The 19,315-nt window shown below is 37.9% G+C and overlaps 1 protein-coding gene across 1 annotated transcript in view; it reads right to left on the bottom strand.

Moving 5' to 3' along the window:
• The window catches only part of IQCH (IQ motif containing H), a 66,517-nt gene extending 47,355 nt beyond the window's left edge, over positions 1-19,162 (bottom strand). The window contains exons 1-8 of the mRNA XM_065641691.1: positions 19,102-19,162; positions 17,672-17,788; positions 17,247-17,344; positions 16,806-16,899; positions 12,371-12,493; positions 2,029-2,140; positions 1,211-1,339; positions 69-283 (exon numbers count right to left, since the gene is read on the bottom strand). Of these exons, the coding sequence (XP_065497763.1) occupies positions 69-283; positions 1,211-1,339; positions 2,029-2,140; positions 12,371-12,493; positions 16,806-16,899; positions 17,247-17,344; positions 17,672-17,788; positions 19,102-19,146 (933 nt within the window). The 5' untranslated portion in view covers positions 19,147-19,162. The remainder of the gene's footprint in view (positions 1-68; positions 284-1,210; positions 1,340-2,028; positions 2,141-12,370; positions 12,494-16,805; positions 16,900-17,246; positions 17,345-17,671; positions 17,789-19,101) is intronic.
• Positions 19,163-19,315: the final 153 nt, after the last annotated feature.

Raw genomic sequence — 19,315 nt, 5'->3', positions numbered from 1 at the left:
AACCATCTCTGGTAAAGACAGTATTAAAAACGTGAATAAAAAGTTCGTTATCCTCACTGTCTACATACCTGTGTCTGAGAGGGAATCTGAAGCTCGGATTCCAGCTGTTGAGCTGGGTACGTCCACACCGGCTTTGATTTTCTTGCTGAAACCACGGAGCTGCTGGATGGCAGTGGTGCAATGTTACCTTCACCAGAGGAATATTTGCCAGAAATTGCTTCCTTTGGGTTTGGGAAGGTGACGGTATCTGGATTTTCAGGGTCCACCCTACTACTAATCTCTCCTGCAGCAAAGAAAAGAATTGATCACAGGTTTCATTGTTAAGAGAAATGCAACAACAGCATCAAATTGATGTTCTACCCCTACCAGCAAGTACTGGCATGTTCCGGTTTGCTCTCATGTCCAAGCAGGTTGCAATTTTCAGGAGCTATCACCAAAAGCCACTGAGGAATGCTGCTAGGTGGCCATAAGCCAAACCATACTAGAAGAGGTTGCTATTGCGAAGACTGAGATTACGCTATAGGAAAATGTATCACACTTTTAATCTATATGTGCTGAAGTTTGTAATATGCCAGCCAACAGTATACCCAGGATAACAATTTCAAAATATGAGCACTTACATTCAAGTTTATTCCATAAATAGTTTAAATTTTCAGCCACCTCTTTTCATTAGGAGACCTTCTCAAATTTATGGGATTGTTGCTGAGCTCGCTGCTAATTTTGCCTTTCCATGCTGATGTCATTTGCCGCAAGTGACTGTGACAACCACAGTTTTGAGTACAATTTGTGATAGATAAAAATACCATATCCCAGAGTATATTCATTTATTAGGAGTCATTCATTTAACGACACCGCCAAAACAATGCTCCATCAGCTATTGTAAGCCATATAAGTCACGATTTACAGTAACATTGGCTTTACGCTAACACCAACGGTCAGATCTTCAGATTCAGGTGCTTGAATTTGAAACATGCAGGTAGGAACCTACCAGAATTTCATAAATGAGCAGGGACCAAATCCTCACCAGGATTAAGAAACCTGCTTCTCATTCCATGGCAAGACATAGGATGCTAGGGTACATCTTCATGCACTTAGTATTTTTAAGAATTTGAGTGCTCATTCAACAGCAGCTTCTTTGTAAGATAACACAAAGGCCTGAAAGTGAAGCTGCAGATGCAATTTTTGCTTGTTATCAATCCTTTGCACTCACCTAGAGCTGACTTCTGGACCTGCCTGTGAAATTCATGGAAAGGCACCGCTTTGGATACAAGAGGACATGTCTGGAGAGCTATCTTGGCTGCTGGAGGGACAAGCCTTTGCTCAGTTAGGCTCAGAATACCTACAAGAAAATGACATTACTGAACAATTCATATACATTCCAGCTACGAAAGAAAAAGAATTAGTAACAATAAAGAAAGAATTTAACAAAGGCAGACTTAAGTCAGTTTTATTGGAAGATTCTTATCCTTTAATATTCAGTATTTTACCTTCAAGGAAGGTGAACATTGCCTATAAAAATTGACAAATTCATGAAACACATTGTAACGGTGCTGATGCTGAGGAGGAGTTATGTGCTTGTACAATGGTGATTTAATATACAGAACATATGAGAATTAACTCTTGTAAACCACAATGTAAACATGAATATGGACTGATTGTTAAAATAGTTAAGTGCATGTCTAGTTAAGATTGAATGGTTAATAACCAGACATTAATCATGATCACTTATTTAGTCATACAAGAATCCTCCATCACACACATTTCTTCTTTCCAGTAGCAACTGAACTCTGTGAATTACAAGATACTATGCTCAACACAACATGTGCTATGTCCTAATTTAGCTAAACATTAAGTAGTCTGAAGTTGATTTCTACTCTTTGCAACTTTTGAGATCGCAATTCGTATGAGTTTGGAGGTGCCAGAAAATTTGATTATCAGATACCTGCTGCAAACAGCAGATAACACTGCTCATGTATTAAGAGCATAGAGCTGGTGGCAACAGCACCCAGGTGAGCTTGTGTGACTCACCTTTTGTCACATCTTCTTCTAACAGGGGTAGGGGAGAATCCATGTGGGGAGAGGCAGGCAAACGCCAGAGGTTGCTGACTGTGTGACCTTTCGCTGTCTTCTGACTACACATCTAGGAAGAGAATCTTCTTTTAACAAAGAAATCCTGGATCTGCATAGACACACTCTTCTACTCCCGCAATAATAAATAATAAATATAATTTCTGCTATGAATCGTTTCATTAAGATTTAATAATGTAACAGTACAAGCACTGCTTTTACTACTTATGAACATGCTACAGTATTGTCTACTGTCATTACTTTAGTAATTTAAAATAGAGTTAATTAAATCCAATTGATGTCTTTTGACTTCTGCTATGCAAAATCAGTGTACTAGTTAATAAAGGAATCACAAGAAGTTTGATCAATTTTAATGAGTATGGTGTAAACATAGTATTTCTTAGCAGAACAGCCTTTGAATATATTAATATAAAATGCATACACAGGCAAGGCAACAGAAAGAAAACAGAATCCTTTCAAACATGTAAATAAATTTTTGCTGGAAAGAATACCAATGGGATTAAAATACATAAAACTACTCACAAATCAGGGTAGTATCAAGGTAAGTATCAAAGAATTCTGAAATTCCAGAGTTCCTCAAGGACAGCAGGGAACGACAGGGCCTGGTAATGTGATGTGGAAACGTGCCACGCCGGCTGTGCTAATAGGGGGATTAAAGCTCCTTTCCTTCCCAGTTAACCTGTGCTTGCCTGAAAACACAAACCTGCTGGTTCCAAGTGCCGGGAATTCAAGCAGTGACACGCACCGCTGTGGAACAGTGATATTATATCATGTGTCTTACTGTTACACTTTCTATTGTACATATAGAGCATTGCACAGTGAAAAGAATATATTTGCCACCTTACACTTCAGTATTATAAATACAAAGTACATGTTATCATCTAACAATTTTTTCCTCTCTCCAATATCCTAAGTATTTTCAAGTTTCTTTCTGACTAGGAATACACATACTAATACTATTCCATTTGCAATGTGGGTTGTACTCAACTCCTAAAGAAACAGAGAGTTTGATATTCAGTGGGTTTAAAGCTTTACACCACATGCAACTGCAAGGCAAGTAACATCATCGAGATCTCGCACTTGATGAGAGTGAACCACACCAGCAGAAGATAATCGTGTTTTCCCTTTTCCCTTGCCTGGCTGATGCTAGAAAAATGAGACACAGATAACCTAGAGACACATGAAAGATTCAACTTAAACTCAAACATTTTATGAAGCAAAAGGAAAAATTGGCACGAGTCTGTCAAACCTTACTCTGTCAACAGATTTTTGGAAATATAGATAAGGGTTTATTAGTTTTAGCAGCTAAACTACCTAGGGACCAGGTATGCTCTAATATATTAAAAAATAGTTAAAATATATACATAACGTATAATTTAATATAGATATCCTGCTCAAAACTTTCTCTGCAATTGCAACTCCACAACTTTACAGGTTTTCCAGTAACTTTTATGCTGGGCCCGGGCAACACAAAAAGAAAGCGACTAAATTTGAATGAATGGGGTAAATAAGTGCCAAGGCACAGGTGTGAATATATTCTCAGTCTCCAGAAGCAGAAAGGTTCCTGGAGGGACATACTGGGTCTTTGAGCAAACAGGAAAGCCAGCAGGTGGATTGGAAAAGGAGCTGGGGGCATCGGGATTAGGAACATTCGGACAGGCTGGACAAACAGCGTGGCAGAGAATCGGGCAGATAAAACGAGAATATTTTCTGGAAGCACTTGCAGAAGATGATTGCAAGGAACAGAGAGACTGAGGCAAGATAAAAATGGGAAAAGGGGAAACTTGGAAGAGGAAGCAAACAGCTTTGTATGCAACAAGGCACATCTTCCTCACCTCAAGGTCCCACAGTCTCATCTATAGTCAGAAAATATCTCTGAAGCCCAAATAAATAAATGTCCTGTGCTTTTGCGGGTGATGATCTGTTAGCAGTTACTCCACTAGTCTAATGATTAGAAATTGTTCCATTGGAAGGAAAATGTTTGAACCTTACTGATGAGCTATATGGAAAACAACCTAATGCCACGTGCTGGAAATTTTTTTTATTTGCTTTAAAAAAAAATATTTCATTATGAATGATAAACTACTTTAAAATAATAGTAGATACATACAATCAGAAAGCTAGGAAATATTGACAGACCTGCAAAGCAGAAATAATGGTATTTACCTCTTTTATAGAGCACATTGGGACTTCCTGGTTTAAAATAAGTAGGTTTGAATGACTGATTTTCATGCTCATGTACAGCTTTTAGTACAACAGGATCCAGGCCATGGTTGGGATCTTTGAGCACTGTTGTGTCGTAATTAGTGAATAACATCAACCATTAACTTCATAGAAAGGAACAGGCAATTCTAAAGAACTGCTTATAAACCTAATAGGTAAATGAGATAGATCAGAATAAACTATTATGATTTTTCCTTCCAATTTGTATAATAACACTGTCCACAAGAGACATTAGGGAAATAGAAAAATATATACGCTTTATCCTGATAGAGAAACTTTCAGAGAAATCATAGGCAATCATTTCAGTTGTGGCCATTATGAAGCATTATGCTTTAAGGGATCTAGATGTATGAATCTTCATGTCCTTGTGTTCCAAGAAAATAGCAATAAGCATATAACAAAGATTAACTTTATACCAGCTGGCATATAAGAGGCTTGATACTGAGAAAAGGGAATAATAAATCACACTTTCCTACTCACTCTCAGCCCCAGCAGTTTGTTGAGGACAAAACAAAAATTTATAAAAAGGAAGAAATTTAATTAAAAACAGTGACTCCTTTTTCAGTCTATTGTTGTTGTATCAGTAAAGCAGCACAGACTTTACTATTGGTCAGTTTTATCCTAGTTTAAATCCCAGGAGTTTTGTTATAATAAACAGCATTATGAAACATATCTATTTCATTTGTTTGCATAGAGATGTAATAAGCTACAAAGAAAAGCAATTCAAGCAGAGTGTACAAGTTCAAAAGCAGCCTAGAGGGTTTTTTGTTGTTTTGTTTTGTTTGGTTTTTTTTTCTAAATTGGAGATAGATATTTAATTCTTCTTTGCTGTATCCTTTAATTGCTATAAAGTCCATGGCAGGTGTCCTGTTAAAATAAGTACAGATGCAACTGTAATGTAATTTACTCAATTAAAATAAGACCTTAAAACCAATAAGTATTATTAAGTACTGCAAGAAAAAGTTTTACTTTTTGCATCATTACGTAGCTTTATTACCATTATTCAGTGATTTAACTTAAAAATATATTTAAATATTGCATCTTTTTTAAAGATTTTCTATAGACTTCCATCTGCTTACGTCAGCGCAATTCAAAACCTTTCCTCACACCTACAGCTTTCACAGCATAAATATAAAGTCTAGGGAATTGCACACCACATATTGCAGAACTGGCATCTCCTAATTCGCATTTTAATGTTTGCAGGGTAGATGGCCCCAAACCAGCACGGAAGCAAAGGACAAACCCTACACCACACCAACCTGCGGCACCTCACCCCTTCTGCTCTGGCAGAACCCAAAAAAGTGTCACTGCTGCCAGGTGATTGGAACCTCAAACATTTTCCTGCACAAATAGTGAAGTTAGTGCTGAAGATTATGATTCAGCGAGTGCACTTTCCCGAAGTCAGCACCCAGCCTGCTTCATCAAGGGTGCTTTGAAAGGCCAGGTTTATAGGGCTGGAAGGGAGCGCTTGATTTGCAGTGCAGACTGAGGCTCACTTGACTGATAATATGCTTGGAGTGTGCTGAAAAACTATTTTTTTCATTTCAAGCGCTTCTGAGTGTAATTAACCTGGGACATGAGAAAAACAATTCTATTACCCTTTCTAAAGTGTTTTTCTCCTGTGGATAAACCTCTCCCACTTGATTTTTTTTTTCTTTTGTTTTGCTTCATCTTAAATAGGGCACTTGTAACACCACAGGGATTTTCCAATTAGTTCTCTATTTGTTTTCTTTTTACCTAGACAGCAATATTTAACTAGAACAACTTTTTTTCTAAAAATGTTTATAAATCTGTTTTTCCCCCAGTAAAGGAACCGAGACCAGTATTAAATACAGAGAAAAGATTACTATTATCAGGCATCAAAACTACAATTTATCAACCAGGAAGATTAGATAGATGAGATTTGGTAAGTAAATATCAGCAAACAATAGAGCTTGATAGTGATGGTGGAAAAAGTATATAACGCAGTAATCTATCATTTTATGATTATCTTCTCTAAATTGCCATCTACCTTCATATCTTTTATTAAGAAGTTCCAACAAAGATTTGGTGTAAGCAGCTCATATTCCCTACAAAAGGAAGTAGGAAACACAGCAAAATAAAATCAATGGAACTAAAATCAGTTTTCAATGTGCTCAGAAAAGTGGCAGGAAAGAGCTTGTAGAAGACAGGTCTAACTGGAAGAAATATGAACTCCATTGAACTGTCTGTTCACACATAAAAAGTATGAGATCAACAAGCACAAACTATTCCAGAAATGGAGGAGGATAGGAAGGATAGCAAGTTATCAAACTTGATAAATAGTATGTTCATCGCTGATCTCAAAAGAAAAAAGCACACAGAACTGGGCATATTCATGACTGCTTCATGTTTAAACAGGTAAGACAAAACAAGATGCAAGTAGAAAGAAACTTCTGGGTAATAAAAAATGACATAATTAAGTACATTCATAACTATCATTAAAAAAGCAGCTGGTTATGAGCAGAATCAAGTCAATTGTAGTGCAAAAGGGCAGATGACTCAGGGTACCTTAGGGGTAAAACAGATCAGACAGTGCTCAGCAGTTTTCAAACTGGCTGATCCTGATGAAATACACTCTAGGATACTACACTGTGTAAAGCAATCTCAGAACTGCTGGTGGGATGCTTGCAGAATGGAAAATACACTAAAAGCTGGGAAAAGAGCATAGTGCCTATCTTAGAAAGGGGCAAAGAATCTGCTGAGGAATTCTAGCCCTATTGACTTAACTACAATTCTTGGAAAAATTCTTAAACAAATAACCAAAGTAGCTAATTACAAACATGTAGAAATTGAACGTGTCAAGATCAAATTTGTCAGACCAATCTTATATTTTTCTACAACAGGTTAGCAAGCATTGTGAATAGGAGAGAAAAACTAAGTACTGCTTACCCTGACTTCAGCAAGGCTTTTGAAAGTACCTGGTGATGATATTATGTGAGCAAGCTAAGAAAGGATGGTTTAGTTAAACTTGCTTTAAGAGAGATGCAAAGCTGCTTTGATAACTAATTCAAAAAGAATGTCTATGTTAATATGGCAGGATACTGAGAGGGTTTGGTGAGTCTGTCCCCTAAGTGTTACAAATCAACAGAGCCTGCTGTTCACGCAGGAGGAGGAGAAGGTATCCAAGTTTTAAGCAATGGGAGAAAATCAGTTCAGGTTGTAAAAAAAACCCAAATGGAGTAAAGACAGATGTAATGTGATTTTCAGTCTTTGCTCTCAATCACAGGATCATAGAAATAATATAAATGTTGGTTTGAAGTGATCTCTGTAGGACATCAAGTCTAATCATGAGTCTACTACCCACAATAGATCAGGTCAGCTTTGGTTTTGTCTAGATGAGAATTACTGTAGGATTTCATTTCATAGTTTCCCAGCTTAGTCTAAACAGATGTATTTTTTCTGTGTTGATGTACTTGAGCAGCAAAACAAGGAGGCAGTATCAAAGAACAGTTTCACTCACACTTCCATCATCTATCAGTTCCTATTGGGAAAAATAATCTTGTTCTAACACCTGAGCCAAAAAAATCTTGGTAATAGTAAACGAAGTATTTAACTCTGGTTTCAAGTAACCTGATTTTGGTCCTCCAAGTCTAAGAACCAGCACATAGAATTCAGTGCAGAAATACCAAATGCCAAGTAAAGGACAAATTCTCACTACTGTCAGTGGAACTATTTTAAAGTCAGGTGAGTCGAATTTGTAACAGTGCCTGTAAGAGATTTAAAATATGAACAATTTTTATGACTGGTTGGCTTTTTATCCAAGAAGATTTCAGAGTAGGAAAATTGTATAGAAAATTAAATTTTGTCCTTCTCATTCTGATTTACACAGTCTAGCATTTTATCTAATGATTAATACAGTTTCCCTCAGATGTAATACTAAGATATTAATACATATTATTTCCCTCAGATCTTGTTTATCTACAGAAAATAAAGTCCAATTGAAATGGAAAGCCCAGCATTGAACTTTCAATATGGAGCAACTAGGCATCTTCAACAACAGGTTTTATATGCTACTCTTACCTACTTTAAACTCTTAAAGTAACCAGAGATGTCTCTGAAGTGTCAGTTTTCCACGTACTTGGAAAAATCAAGCGTTGCTCCTTTTATGGCCTACTGCTGGCTCTCAGAAATTTACCTCTCTCAAAATTCTGCCATAACAGGTGCAAAAGAGAATAGATGGAGAACTTGGGTGAATCCCACATCTGCTTTTTGAAAAAGGCAACAGAAGCAGCACAGAAGGAAGCAAGCAAGATAATTGCCGACTCGAACTACAATACATTTTACTTGTGGGCAAAGGGCCAGCTTACGCGGAACAGAACATGCAGGACCAACTTATTGGAATTCAGGGGTGGGCTTCCATTCTTGTCCGGAGACAGCTGTAAACCAGCAGCCCATAGCATCCCAATCAGGCATCGAGTTTTGTCAGGGAATGCTGATATGTACAGAAACAGCTTCAGCAGCTTCGGCTGCACCCCTGCCTTGCAACATGACAGTCAATCTCCAATTCCAGATGACGAGAACTGGATAAAAACTTAAAACAAATGGTGACCTTTCCAAAGATTAATTTGTTTACCAACAAAATGTTCTCCGTTTGTCATCTGAGATGGGGGTGACCTTCACATTCCCATTTCTAGGTTGAAAGGATGCTGACTATCGTCATCTGTTAACTCTCTCTCACAAATTATTTCCTTTTTATTTTTAGTGACAAGAAGATTTTATTAATTCATTGTGCTGGTTATTATCATTACATACCATAATACAAATGCAACAAGCTTATTTCGAATTACTGTAGTGTAATACTGATTTAAGTCCCATTCTGCTACCACTGCCAGATTATGTTTTGATGGTAATTATAGCCATATGCACCAGTTTAAAATGCAATCAGGGTTTGAGGACCACAAGACCTGTTCTTTTTGTACAACTTCTACTCGCTTAAATGAAAAGAATTGCCATGCTTTGCCTTACTTTATAATTTTGGAAATGAATAGACTTTCGGTGATGAACATTAGTGACTAGTATGATGCAAATACTGGAAAAAAAAGAATAACTGAGGATACAATTCAAATGGTTGTGCTCAAAAAAGTTAGCTAAAAAAAAATACACCACAGCACAGAATCACTGCCATCACCATTAGAGCCAGACTATATAAGATGCAACTCATAAAGGCTAGAAATCATCACCATATTAAATTCTACCTCATGAATAAATTAAAAGGTTCCTAAGTTTACAGTATAATATACATTTATAAGAAAACAAGGAGTGAAAAGTGCCAGTATAATTCCATGAAAGAACAGCAGTACTATGAAAATGAAAAGTATAGTTGTGAATCTTTTCTACATTGCAGCAGTTTGTCAGAATTATTTTTGCTGCAATTCAGATTACCATTTGTTCTGCTAGATACTCCATGGGAAGTATACATATTTAATAATTATCCACTCATCATTTTTCATTTGTTATCCAGATATAGGCTACAAAATAAAGTGATGGCCAGTCTGCCCATGGTGCTTCAAACAGAATTAGAATCCTCATTTTAAGATAACTACAGAACTTTACAGAGGATGAAGCATTACTGCTCATCAGAACCCCAAAAGTACAAAAGGGCAATGGTTAATTGTTCTTAGTTTCTGACATAAAATCCAGCATCAGCAGTTTTATAATACCAAAAGAGCAAGAAAAGACGACATTTTACACGAAACAATGAGATCCTTACTAATAATTTTTCAAACTACTCAAATGGCAAGATAATAAAAGTCCATGTAGACTTGTGCTTGACCTACCTAGTCACCTCAAAACCTGTGTGTTTTTAATCTCATCACTTTTTAAAATGCTCAGGTCTCCTTCAAAACTCAGATGCTGACAACTTGTGGAAAAAAAAAAACCCAAACCTGAATACAGTTAATCAAGCAATTAGTTTTTAATTTACTTCGATGAGAACCTTTTGCCACTGATTTTTTGGGGGGAGATAATCTTTGACCTTCCATACGCATGTAGGGCACGTTCGTGGGTGTATGTGTGTGCCCACGTGTGCGCGTACAAATATTGCCCTCTAATGGCTGATTAGTAAAAACAGGGTAGGTAGCACTTAACTTAATTCTTGTAGCTACTTTAATTGATTTTTTTTCCAAAACTAAAGACCATATAATTTTAGACCTGCAACTACAAATCGATTTATTTTAGTTACTATTGGTGATTTCTAACTAACATTCCCCTAAGTGCTAGTGTAGATCGCATTCAACGAAAATGCCTGAATTCACAATCTCAGTAGTGCATTTTGCAAATCTAACTGCAAAATTTTACCCCCAGTGAAGCTAGAACATTCCAAAACACAGATTGTGTCATGGGATTCAAAAACTTCTGAAAAGCATTGACTTTAGTAAACACTGTAGAATAAATTAAAGATAGGAAATACCTACTGGCTTTTCCAGCCCATCTCCCTATCATAAATCGTTCCTTAGCAACTGTAAATATGTATCAGAGAGCTTGACTAATTTACACTAAACATTTGTAATTTAAGCCAACATTAAGAAGTTTTCTCGGCTCAGTATATGTTTCAGTGAGGGTGGTAAAACACATGGCTCTCTGCAGTAGTATAATATTCCTCTCTGTGAGTGTTTTAGAGTGGTTCTAAAAAGCTATTAGCCATGATGCTTTTTTCTAATTAACTCTATATCACAGGGTTAGACAAATCACCTCTTAGTCTGGGCAACAGCTTTCGAAAATCATTTTTTATAAGTGGCAGCTTACAACTGTGTCATTCACAGATCCTGTTTATGTTTCTAACCAAATAGGCTAGAATGTCTCTTCTAGCACTGGGCTTGCTGCACAATGCTTCTGTTACATAAATTACATTGTAGAAGAGCATCCTTGTGGGAGACCATCGGGCATATCCTTTCATGTGGACCCCAACGCTGTGCTAAATTTGTAAACGTAATTGATCTTTGGAGGGATGCCTGTGCCCATTAAATTTTTTTCAAAGCATGCTTTGCAGAAAATGTCACCTTCATGTTCATTTGTTTATTTAAGAGGAGCAGCAGTTACAGAACACAAATTTGCAAGAATTAAAACGTAATGTTACACAATTTGAGCATTCTCAGACCAGAAAGAACACAGAAGGGTGATTTGATGGACAGTAGTCAGGCTGCACTTATGGGAGCATTGCAAAAGTGCTCAGTCAATAACTGTTTTATCTCAGTAGATAATAGTTTTGTACTATGGAAAACAGCTTGACCAGAAAGAAGAGAAAGGCCGCGCTTCAGAATATCTTGTAGCTGGACAGTGAGGGCACTTGGGATCCACAGACACGGAAAGGAAGGATTTGAATCTGTCCCTCACATTCCAAAGTGAATGCTCTCAGCGTGGAACTAAGAAGTAGAACCTGACGTTTCCTCCAAACCAGCTCAGAAAAGATGTAAATGACATCTAAATTCACGTAGTCACTCTAGGCTTCTGATTCTCTTTCAGTATCACCCCTATGTTTTTTTGGTTCAGTGACACTGATTTGGGGTCAATGCCAGCAATCCTGTGGCAGGATTTTTTTTTTTTTTGGTCAATCAAAAAGAACATCAAAATGAAGTACAAGCGTTTTTCCACACGTTCCTAACAGTCCCGTTATTGTTTGAAAATGGATGTATTATTGTCTTTTTAAGAAATGGCCATAAAACAAACAACTGGAAGCCCATTCTTGTCGGCAAAATCCCTTTTACTTCTTCCTTGATCTTTGGGTCACATCCTAAACTCCACGAGCTCCCGTTTGCTTATCTTCACTCCTCAATTTTACTGAGATTAATTACCATGCAAGTTCCCATGTCTACTTATACTTCTGCTGAACTGGAGTCTTGCTACCTAAACCTGTTATTGTTTATTGTTTTCCTAGTACTGTCACCCCAAATATTTTGATTGTTACATATCAGTGTCAAAAAGTAGGAAATTATGAGGTACTTTCACTTTTTTTAAAAAAATTTAGGTCTGATGTGTATATACTTTAATAGTGAAAAGTAACGCATATGGTAATCCAAATAAGACAATCTAAGTTACTTACAGGAGCAGATTTTTTCTTAGTTATAAGTGGCAGTCTGGTCTCACAGTTCTGTTTATTTAAAACAGCTTTATGATTGATGTTCTCTGAGTCAAGCATAATTTTCATATCCATTTCCAGCTGATGCTGAAATATATAATATGCATAGTCTTACAATAATTGCGCAGAAGTGTTTATAAGCAGGAATTAGCTAACATTCATAAATTTGGAAGATGATAAAAATTCATGTTATTTGGCTATCCACACAGAACCGGACAAAAAATGAAGAATGGCCTTTTGATTAGACAGACGACTTTGCAAGGCATACGACTACTACCCACACGTATGATTTGCCAAAATTTGTTCAATTACTTTAATTATAAGCTCCGAAATTTCCAAATTTGCACACCTTTGAGTTAAATGTTGAGTGGAAAGGACAATCAGGTTTGACTCACTTGATTAACACAGGCAATTTGTGAATACCATGTACCTGTGTTACAACAAATGTTTTATACACACCCTATTACTGAGAGGGTGTTATATGCATGTTCTTCCCACAGATGATAACAAAATTCCAGTTTACCTCAGCCATGTTTGCCAGAGACTTTAATTCATGAATCATTGACCTGATGGACCAGAACAGCTTCTTTGAATCCGTTATGGCCCATTGACTCAACGCAGACAGAACACTTGCTTATAAGTAAATGAGGAAATAAAAAATCCTTATAGTAATAAGAATTAGAACATAGCAGTTTCTTAATGTACTGTGTTATCTGCATGGAATGGACTCAACTATTCTGCTAATAAAAATTATTATTATTTAAATCCCGATGGACAGAAAAAAAGACTTTTCAAGTTTCTTATTATAAGAAGTACCTAAGCACATACTTTTCTATAAAAGCCAGAAGTGATGCCATATATTTTTACTAGAGTAGAAGTTTCTTAAGTTGAAGACACTTTGGCTCATCTTAATGCATGTTCTTTAGTTGACACCTGGATCTGCATCAAATGTAGTATTTCCCAATACTTTTATTGCAATAACGTTACTAACTAGATTCTGCATCCAAAGGGGTTTATTTACCAACCAGTACTGAATATAGAATAATCCTCAAATGGCAGAAACTAATGTATCAGCAGAGAAGTCAACAGAGCCAAGGTCATTCAGAGGAGCTGGGGGCCTGGCAGAGTATGTGCTGAATTCCTGTTACGTGGATGTGGGGATACAAAAAGCTCCCTTACATAGTAAGATCCAACTAAACATATTTAGAAACAATAACTCTCTGTTGATGCTTCTGTTATGTAAACATAAACCAGGAATTTATGAGACTTCTGCTGTTTTAAAGGCAAAATATGCCATAAAAAGGTGTAAGAATCATTAGAGGTGTATTTGAACGATTAAACAATTCTATTACTCTGTGAGAGCACTAAAAATGGTTTAATTTATTTATCTGCACAATATATTATCTTCTTTTGATAGTACTTACAAGCAGATGTATCAATGAGATGCTCATTTAGATTTGGGTTTGTAAGAACATAAGTTATTATCCAAGCCAATTACTCTTTTACCTACATGGCTGCACAGAGACAGAAAGTTCAATTTTCATCTCATCAGTGATTTTGTGGTATTTATTTTATTACTATAACACACCGCTGTACAGAAAGGAAACTGCTTGTGCTATTAAACAAGAATCGGGGGAAAATTGAGTACCTTCTCAATTAAAATAGGAGATGATTTACAATGAGGACTCCCCACTCAGATTGACAGTGTACTGATCAATGCTGGAGTGGCAGATTCCACACATGACAACAAGAATTGAAATACTTCATAAAAAAAACCTGGTAAGACTTACTTTGTCAGCTTAGATGTATGCTGACAATTCTACATTTGCAGGAGCTGGAGCTGATGGTGTCAGGGGTCTCTTCCATCTATATTACCCAAAGTCTTCGATTTAAGCCACCCTGAACCATCTTGATGCAGAATTAAAAAATGATGAGAATAATAGGGAAATAGTGCATTATTACCAATATTATGCTCAATAAGAGAATTTTTGTGCTTAATTATTAACACAGAGTATATAGAACAGGTTGACACGTTCAGTTAAAGTTCAAATCCTGTTCTACTTCAACACAAAAGTCATTTCTGAATGGAGGGCATTTTTATCACGTAGTGAGCCAACAAATCTGGCTCGCTATGTAATTCTGCTTTGCAAATGCACGTGGTGTGTGCTTTCTAAAAAAGTCCAATTCCTTCAGGAATGGACTAAATTATGTTAATCTTTGAAACAATATGTATTATCGGCAACTATAATAAACCCTTTTTCATGTCTCCTATTTATATTATTTACATATTCTAGAGCCTCCTAGAAACAATCTCATTTACATCTTTAATTCTATTAATGATAAGAATATTAACTTCTACTGTGTATTCAGAATGTCACAGAAAGTATCAACTTTTAGGAAAGAAAAAAAAAAAAGACAAAAGTTAAAAACCAAAGCTATACAAGCACCAGTTCAGGTGTTTTCAACAGAGCACGTTTGAAAAAAAAAAAAAAAAATTGAACTCGTACACTTAGCAGTTATGTATAACAATTGTCTTTTCACTCATTGCTATACAGAGGCTTTACAGTTACTGCACGAGGCAGACACCTCTTTATGGTTCTCAAGCTTTATTAGAAGAAGAAATCCAACTACAAGACACAGGGGGAGGGAAAAAACCCACCCCAAACAGGGACAGTGCTTCACAATTCCCCCTGTGAGCTAGATTTGCAGAGTCTGCTGATCCGGCTGCTGCTATGACTCAGAAATACTGTATGTGTGAGTACACAATAATTTTAAGCCTATTCTGACACCTGTGGGCAAGCTATTTCCCATCTGAGAAGTATTCCAGCAATGCAGATGTGAAAATAGCATCTGTGCTTATTTGACTCCAACCTTGTTTTATTCTGACTACTACAAACACAACTTATGCTCCATTTCTAGTCTTACGCAGTGTACTACGGACTGCAAAGCACAAAAATACTACTACGTGAATTATTAATTTCTCTTAGAACCCCTGTGAGTTGAAACGCTGATCTCTTCAAGCCTATGTACTCGGAAATACTGTCTGCAAACGGAAAAGTATTCAGTTCGCTAAGATTTCTTTTGAGTGGAAAGGAATTTTGGAAAACACCAAAGTATGCTTAAAAAAAACCCCAGAACTGTTTATAGCTACAAGGAAGGAAAAGACAGGAAGTAAGGGATTGTAGGTGATAATTTCCCAGCTGGATTTCACAACTATTTAATAAAAAAAGCTTTTTATGTTGGCATGCTGGGCATGTAGAACAGCTGGCAAAACAGCATCATTTGCCATTTTCTGTATTATGTGAAATTAGGGCTAGCTTGTGTTTCAGATATGTATTTCTAAGCGGATGCCATAGATATCAGAAACAAAAAGACCAAGTCAAGGCAGACAGAGCATGTGCTCTCCTGTAAATTAAGCTCATTGGTGCACATGAGGAGTTGAAAGACCACAGATAATAGAAAGGTTACAAAGTAGCTGAACTCTGATAATTTTTCCTCACAATAAGTGTATTCATATAGGATAGGGTTGGAATATGGTCTGGGGAAAAAAAAAAAAAAAAAAAAAAAAAAATCAGAGATGTCATTGCACCTTATCCATCATTTCAAGAGTAAGCAATATTTTAATACTACTTCATATTGGGACTTCTTTTCCAAAGCTAATCAGCAATATAAGTGTTAGGCTGCTCATCCTGGTTATATCATTTCAAGTAGCTTCAATCCCTACCTTGTGGTAATGGTCTTAAAACTATAGAGAACCTCTTCTTAAGGTTTTCCCTTACTCAAAGCTCCCTTGAATTTAAACAGTAGTAACCCAAAATTGTAAAAACAGGTATTTTTTCAATTCAACTAATTACCTCCATTTGTTTTTAAAATATGTTTGAGGAAACCACCTTGAATGCACCAGTCAAAATTCACATCTTATACTAAAAAGGCAAAAATACTTCAGATACAAACATTTTAAGAAGGCTTTCAATGACTTTACAGGAATTTCATTAATAAAAATGGCAAAAAATAGGATTTCAAGGAGAAAAGCTACATTTATCAGAGAGGTGACTACCCTACTGAAGCCTTTCCTACATGTGGAATGTCTTTCACGCAAAAACAAAAAAGGGAATCACTTTTAGTCTCAAACACCACAAACATATCTGTGCTCATGCTATTCCAAGATATAGTTCCATCTATTTTACATACGTTACTTGCAGAATCACAGTTAAGCAGATGGTATTTGCAAGACTGGAACCTTAAAGCAAAACAAATGTCTAGTTTCAGAACCCTTTAACAATATGCTTGGGAGTGGGGAGTGTGGAAATAAAGAATGGAGTCAACCAGTAACCCACTAGACACCAGTCTACACACTTAACATGGTCTCTGGCAGAGTAAGTAGCAAGTTATTTCAAACCTGTGAACCTTGAGAAATGTGTAATGCAGTCACGGGCTCAACAGGTACTCGTGGTAGAATAAGCTGCTTCTGAGAAGCACCAAAATGAAGGCCCCTGATTTAGAAAGAAAAACGAACAGTGAGGTTTTCTAAAATTCCTTTTGTTTTACCTATTAAACCCATACTGCTTCCATCTGGTTGAATTCAAAAGACTGCAGTTTTATTTAAATTTGCATTTAGTGAAAAAAAAAAAAAAAATCACAGGAGTTAGCAGAAGGTTGTTGTAGCTACTTAGAACTGCATTTACTTTTGTATTTTTTTTTTAAACTTAAAATAAAAGCAAACCAGCAAATGACCAAAATAACCTCATCTGGCCCATTTGCTTTACAGGATTCTGATACCACAGGTTTTCTGTTTTGCTTCTTGCATTTGTCTCTGCAATAAAACGGCTGTTTCACTTACCATTTAGGGGGCTCTTTTGAATGTACTTCTTTATTATCAGTAGAAAAAATAGTTAACACTTGTCTCTTCATAGTATTTAAATAATTATCTGTGTGTTTCTGTCAGAGATAAAAAATAACGTTTAGACAATTTATTTATCTCCATTAATTTAGCAAACCACATCTTCTGTTGTCTGAAAAGTTGATAGGCTTTGTGCTTCTGTTGGACTAAATCTGATTTTGGCTAATGGGCACAAGATCAGTTAATTCTGATGACCCAAAAAAGGAAGCCATCATTCTGAACTGTGCTGTCGGGTGAATCCCATCATTGGTAACCAGAAAGGGATCTTGCAGGATGATAAATACGTGGCCCCATGTACTCTAATAAATTACTGACAGACGTGGCAAAAACTGAATCGTCTTCTGGATCTGCTCTATTTTACTTACTCTCAGCCCAAGTTCAGTTCTCTCAGTTACTGTTCCGAGGTCACTAATATCCACAGCTTCTACATTTCTTTCCAACTTGATATTTTTCACTTTAAGCTTGTGAAGGTCTTCTTGAACCTAAAAAGCAAGTTATGACAAAAAAATCATACCCATAACCAAAACCCATGGGATTATGTAGCAGGATTTAATGCGGATTAAATGCTTATTAAATACGGGAAAAAAATATGCACGACTTCCCATACTTCTGTACTTCACTAAATAAGAGAATACAAAGCAAATGGTTTTAAAGCCATAGATTGTAAAAACCCTGAAATTTTAAACCTTAATTTTAAAACAAATCTCACAAAACAATGGCAATAAACCTCGGGCCTGAGGTCCTTTGCCAAGGAACGAAGTTTCCTTACACATTTCAAACATCTCTCTTGGCGCAGATGCCTGAACTCTACAGAAATCTCGAAAGCATTAATGAGGCTCTGAAAAGTAGAGGCAGCCTGTGAGGGGATCACAGAATCACACAGAATCACAGAATGTTAGGGATTGGAAGGGACCTCGAAAGATCATCCAGTCCAATCCCCCTGCCAGGGCAGGAACACCCAGATGAGGTTACACAGGAAGGCGTCCAGGCGGGTTTTGAATGTCTCCAGAGAAGGAGAATCCACAACCCCCCTGGGCAGCCTGTTCCAGTGTTCCGTCACCCTCACTGAGAAGAAGTTTCTTCTCAAATTTAAGTGGAACCTCTTGTGTTCCAGCTTGGACCCATTACCCCTTGTCTTACTGTTGGTTGTCACCGAGAAGAGCCTGGCTCCATCCTCGTGACACCCACCCTTTATATATTTATAAACATTGATGAGGTCACCCCTCAGTCTCCTCTTCTCCAAGCTAAAGAGCCCCAGCTCCCTCAGCCTTTCCTCATAAGGGAGATGCTCCACTCCCTTAATCATCTTTGTGGCCCTGCGCTGGACTCTCTCCAGCAGTTCCCTGTCCTTCTTGAACTGAGGGGCCCAGAACTGGACACAATATTCCAGATGAGGTCTCACCAGGGCAGAGCAGAGGGGAAGGAGAACCTCTCTCGACCTACTAACCACCCCCTTCTAATACACCCCAGGATGCCATTGGCCTTGGATCACGTCAACCCAGGTCAAAAATGCGTATTTAAAGTGTGTTAGCCAAAAAAGCTCAAGGTCGCACGATGCTAAGAATCATCACATTTCCCAAGCCCTTATCCAAAATTCGCAGGCGACGCCGCGGCCGCTCCCTCAGGCGGGGCTGAGCCCGCCAGTCCCCTCAGCAGCGGCAGCCCCACAGGCCGCGCCGCCCGCGCCTCAGCCCAGGGGAGAGGTGCCCTCCCCGGGGAGAAGGGCTCCGCCGGGGGCTCACGGCCGACGGCTGCCGGGGAAGGACGGGGCCTGCTGGGCGCTGCCCGGACCCACCTGCACCGGGCCGGCTCCCGCCTCCCGCCGCGCGAACGCGGCCATGGCGGCTGCCGCCCTCGCCCTGGCAACGGGACGCGCGAGACGGACCGCACCATCCGCCTCGCCGCAGGGGGGAGGGCACGTCAAACGGGGGCCGAGCCCGCTCTCCGGCTCGCTCCTCCCCTTGTAGGACTCGCCCGCTCGCCGCCTCTCCCCCCCCTTCCCCCTGCGG

The sequence above is a fragment of the Caloenas nicobarica genome, chromosome 10 (assembly GCF_036013445.1).
Source record: "Caloenas nicobarica isolate bCalNic1 chromosome 10, bCalNic1.hap1, whole genome shotgun sequence".
In the NCBI taxonomy this organism is placed as follows: Eukaryota; Metazoa; Chordata; class Aves; order Columbiformes; family Columbidae; genus Caloenas; species Caloenas nicobarica.
Note: the sequence above shows the minus strand (reverse complement) of the source record. Positions and strands in the feature narration are given on the sequence as shown.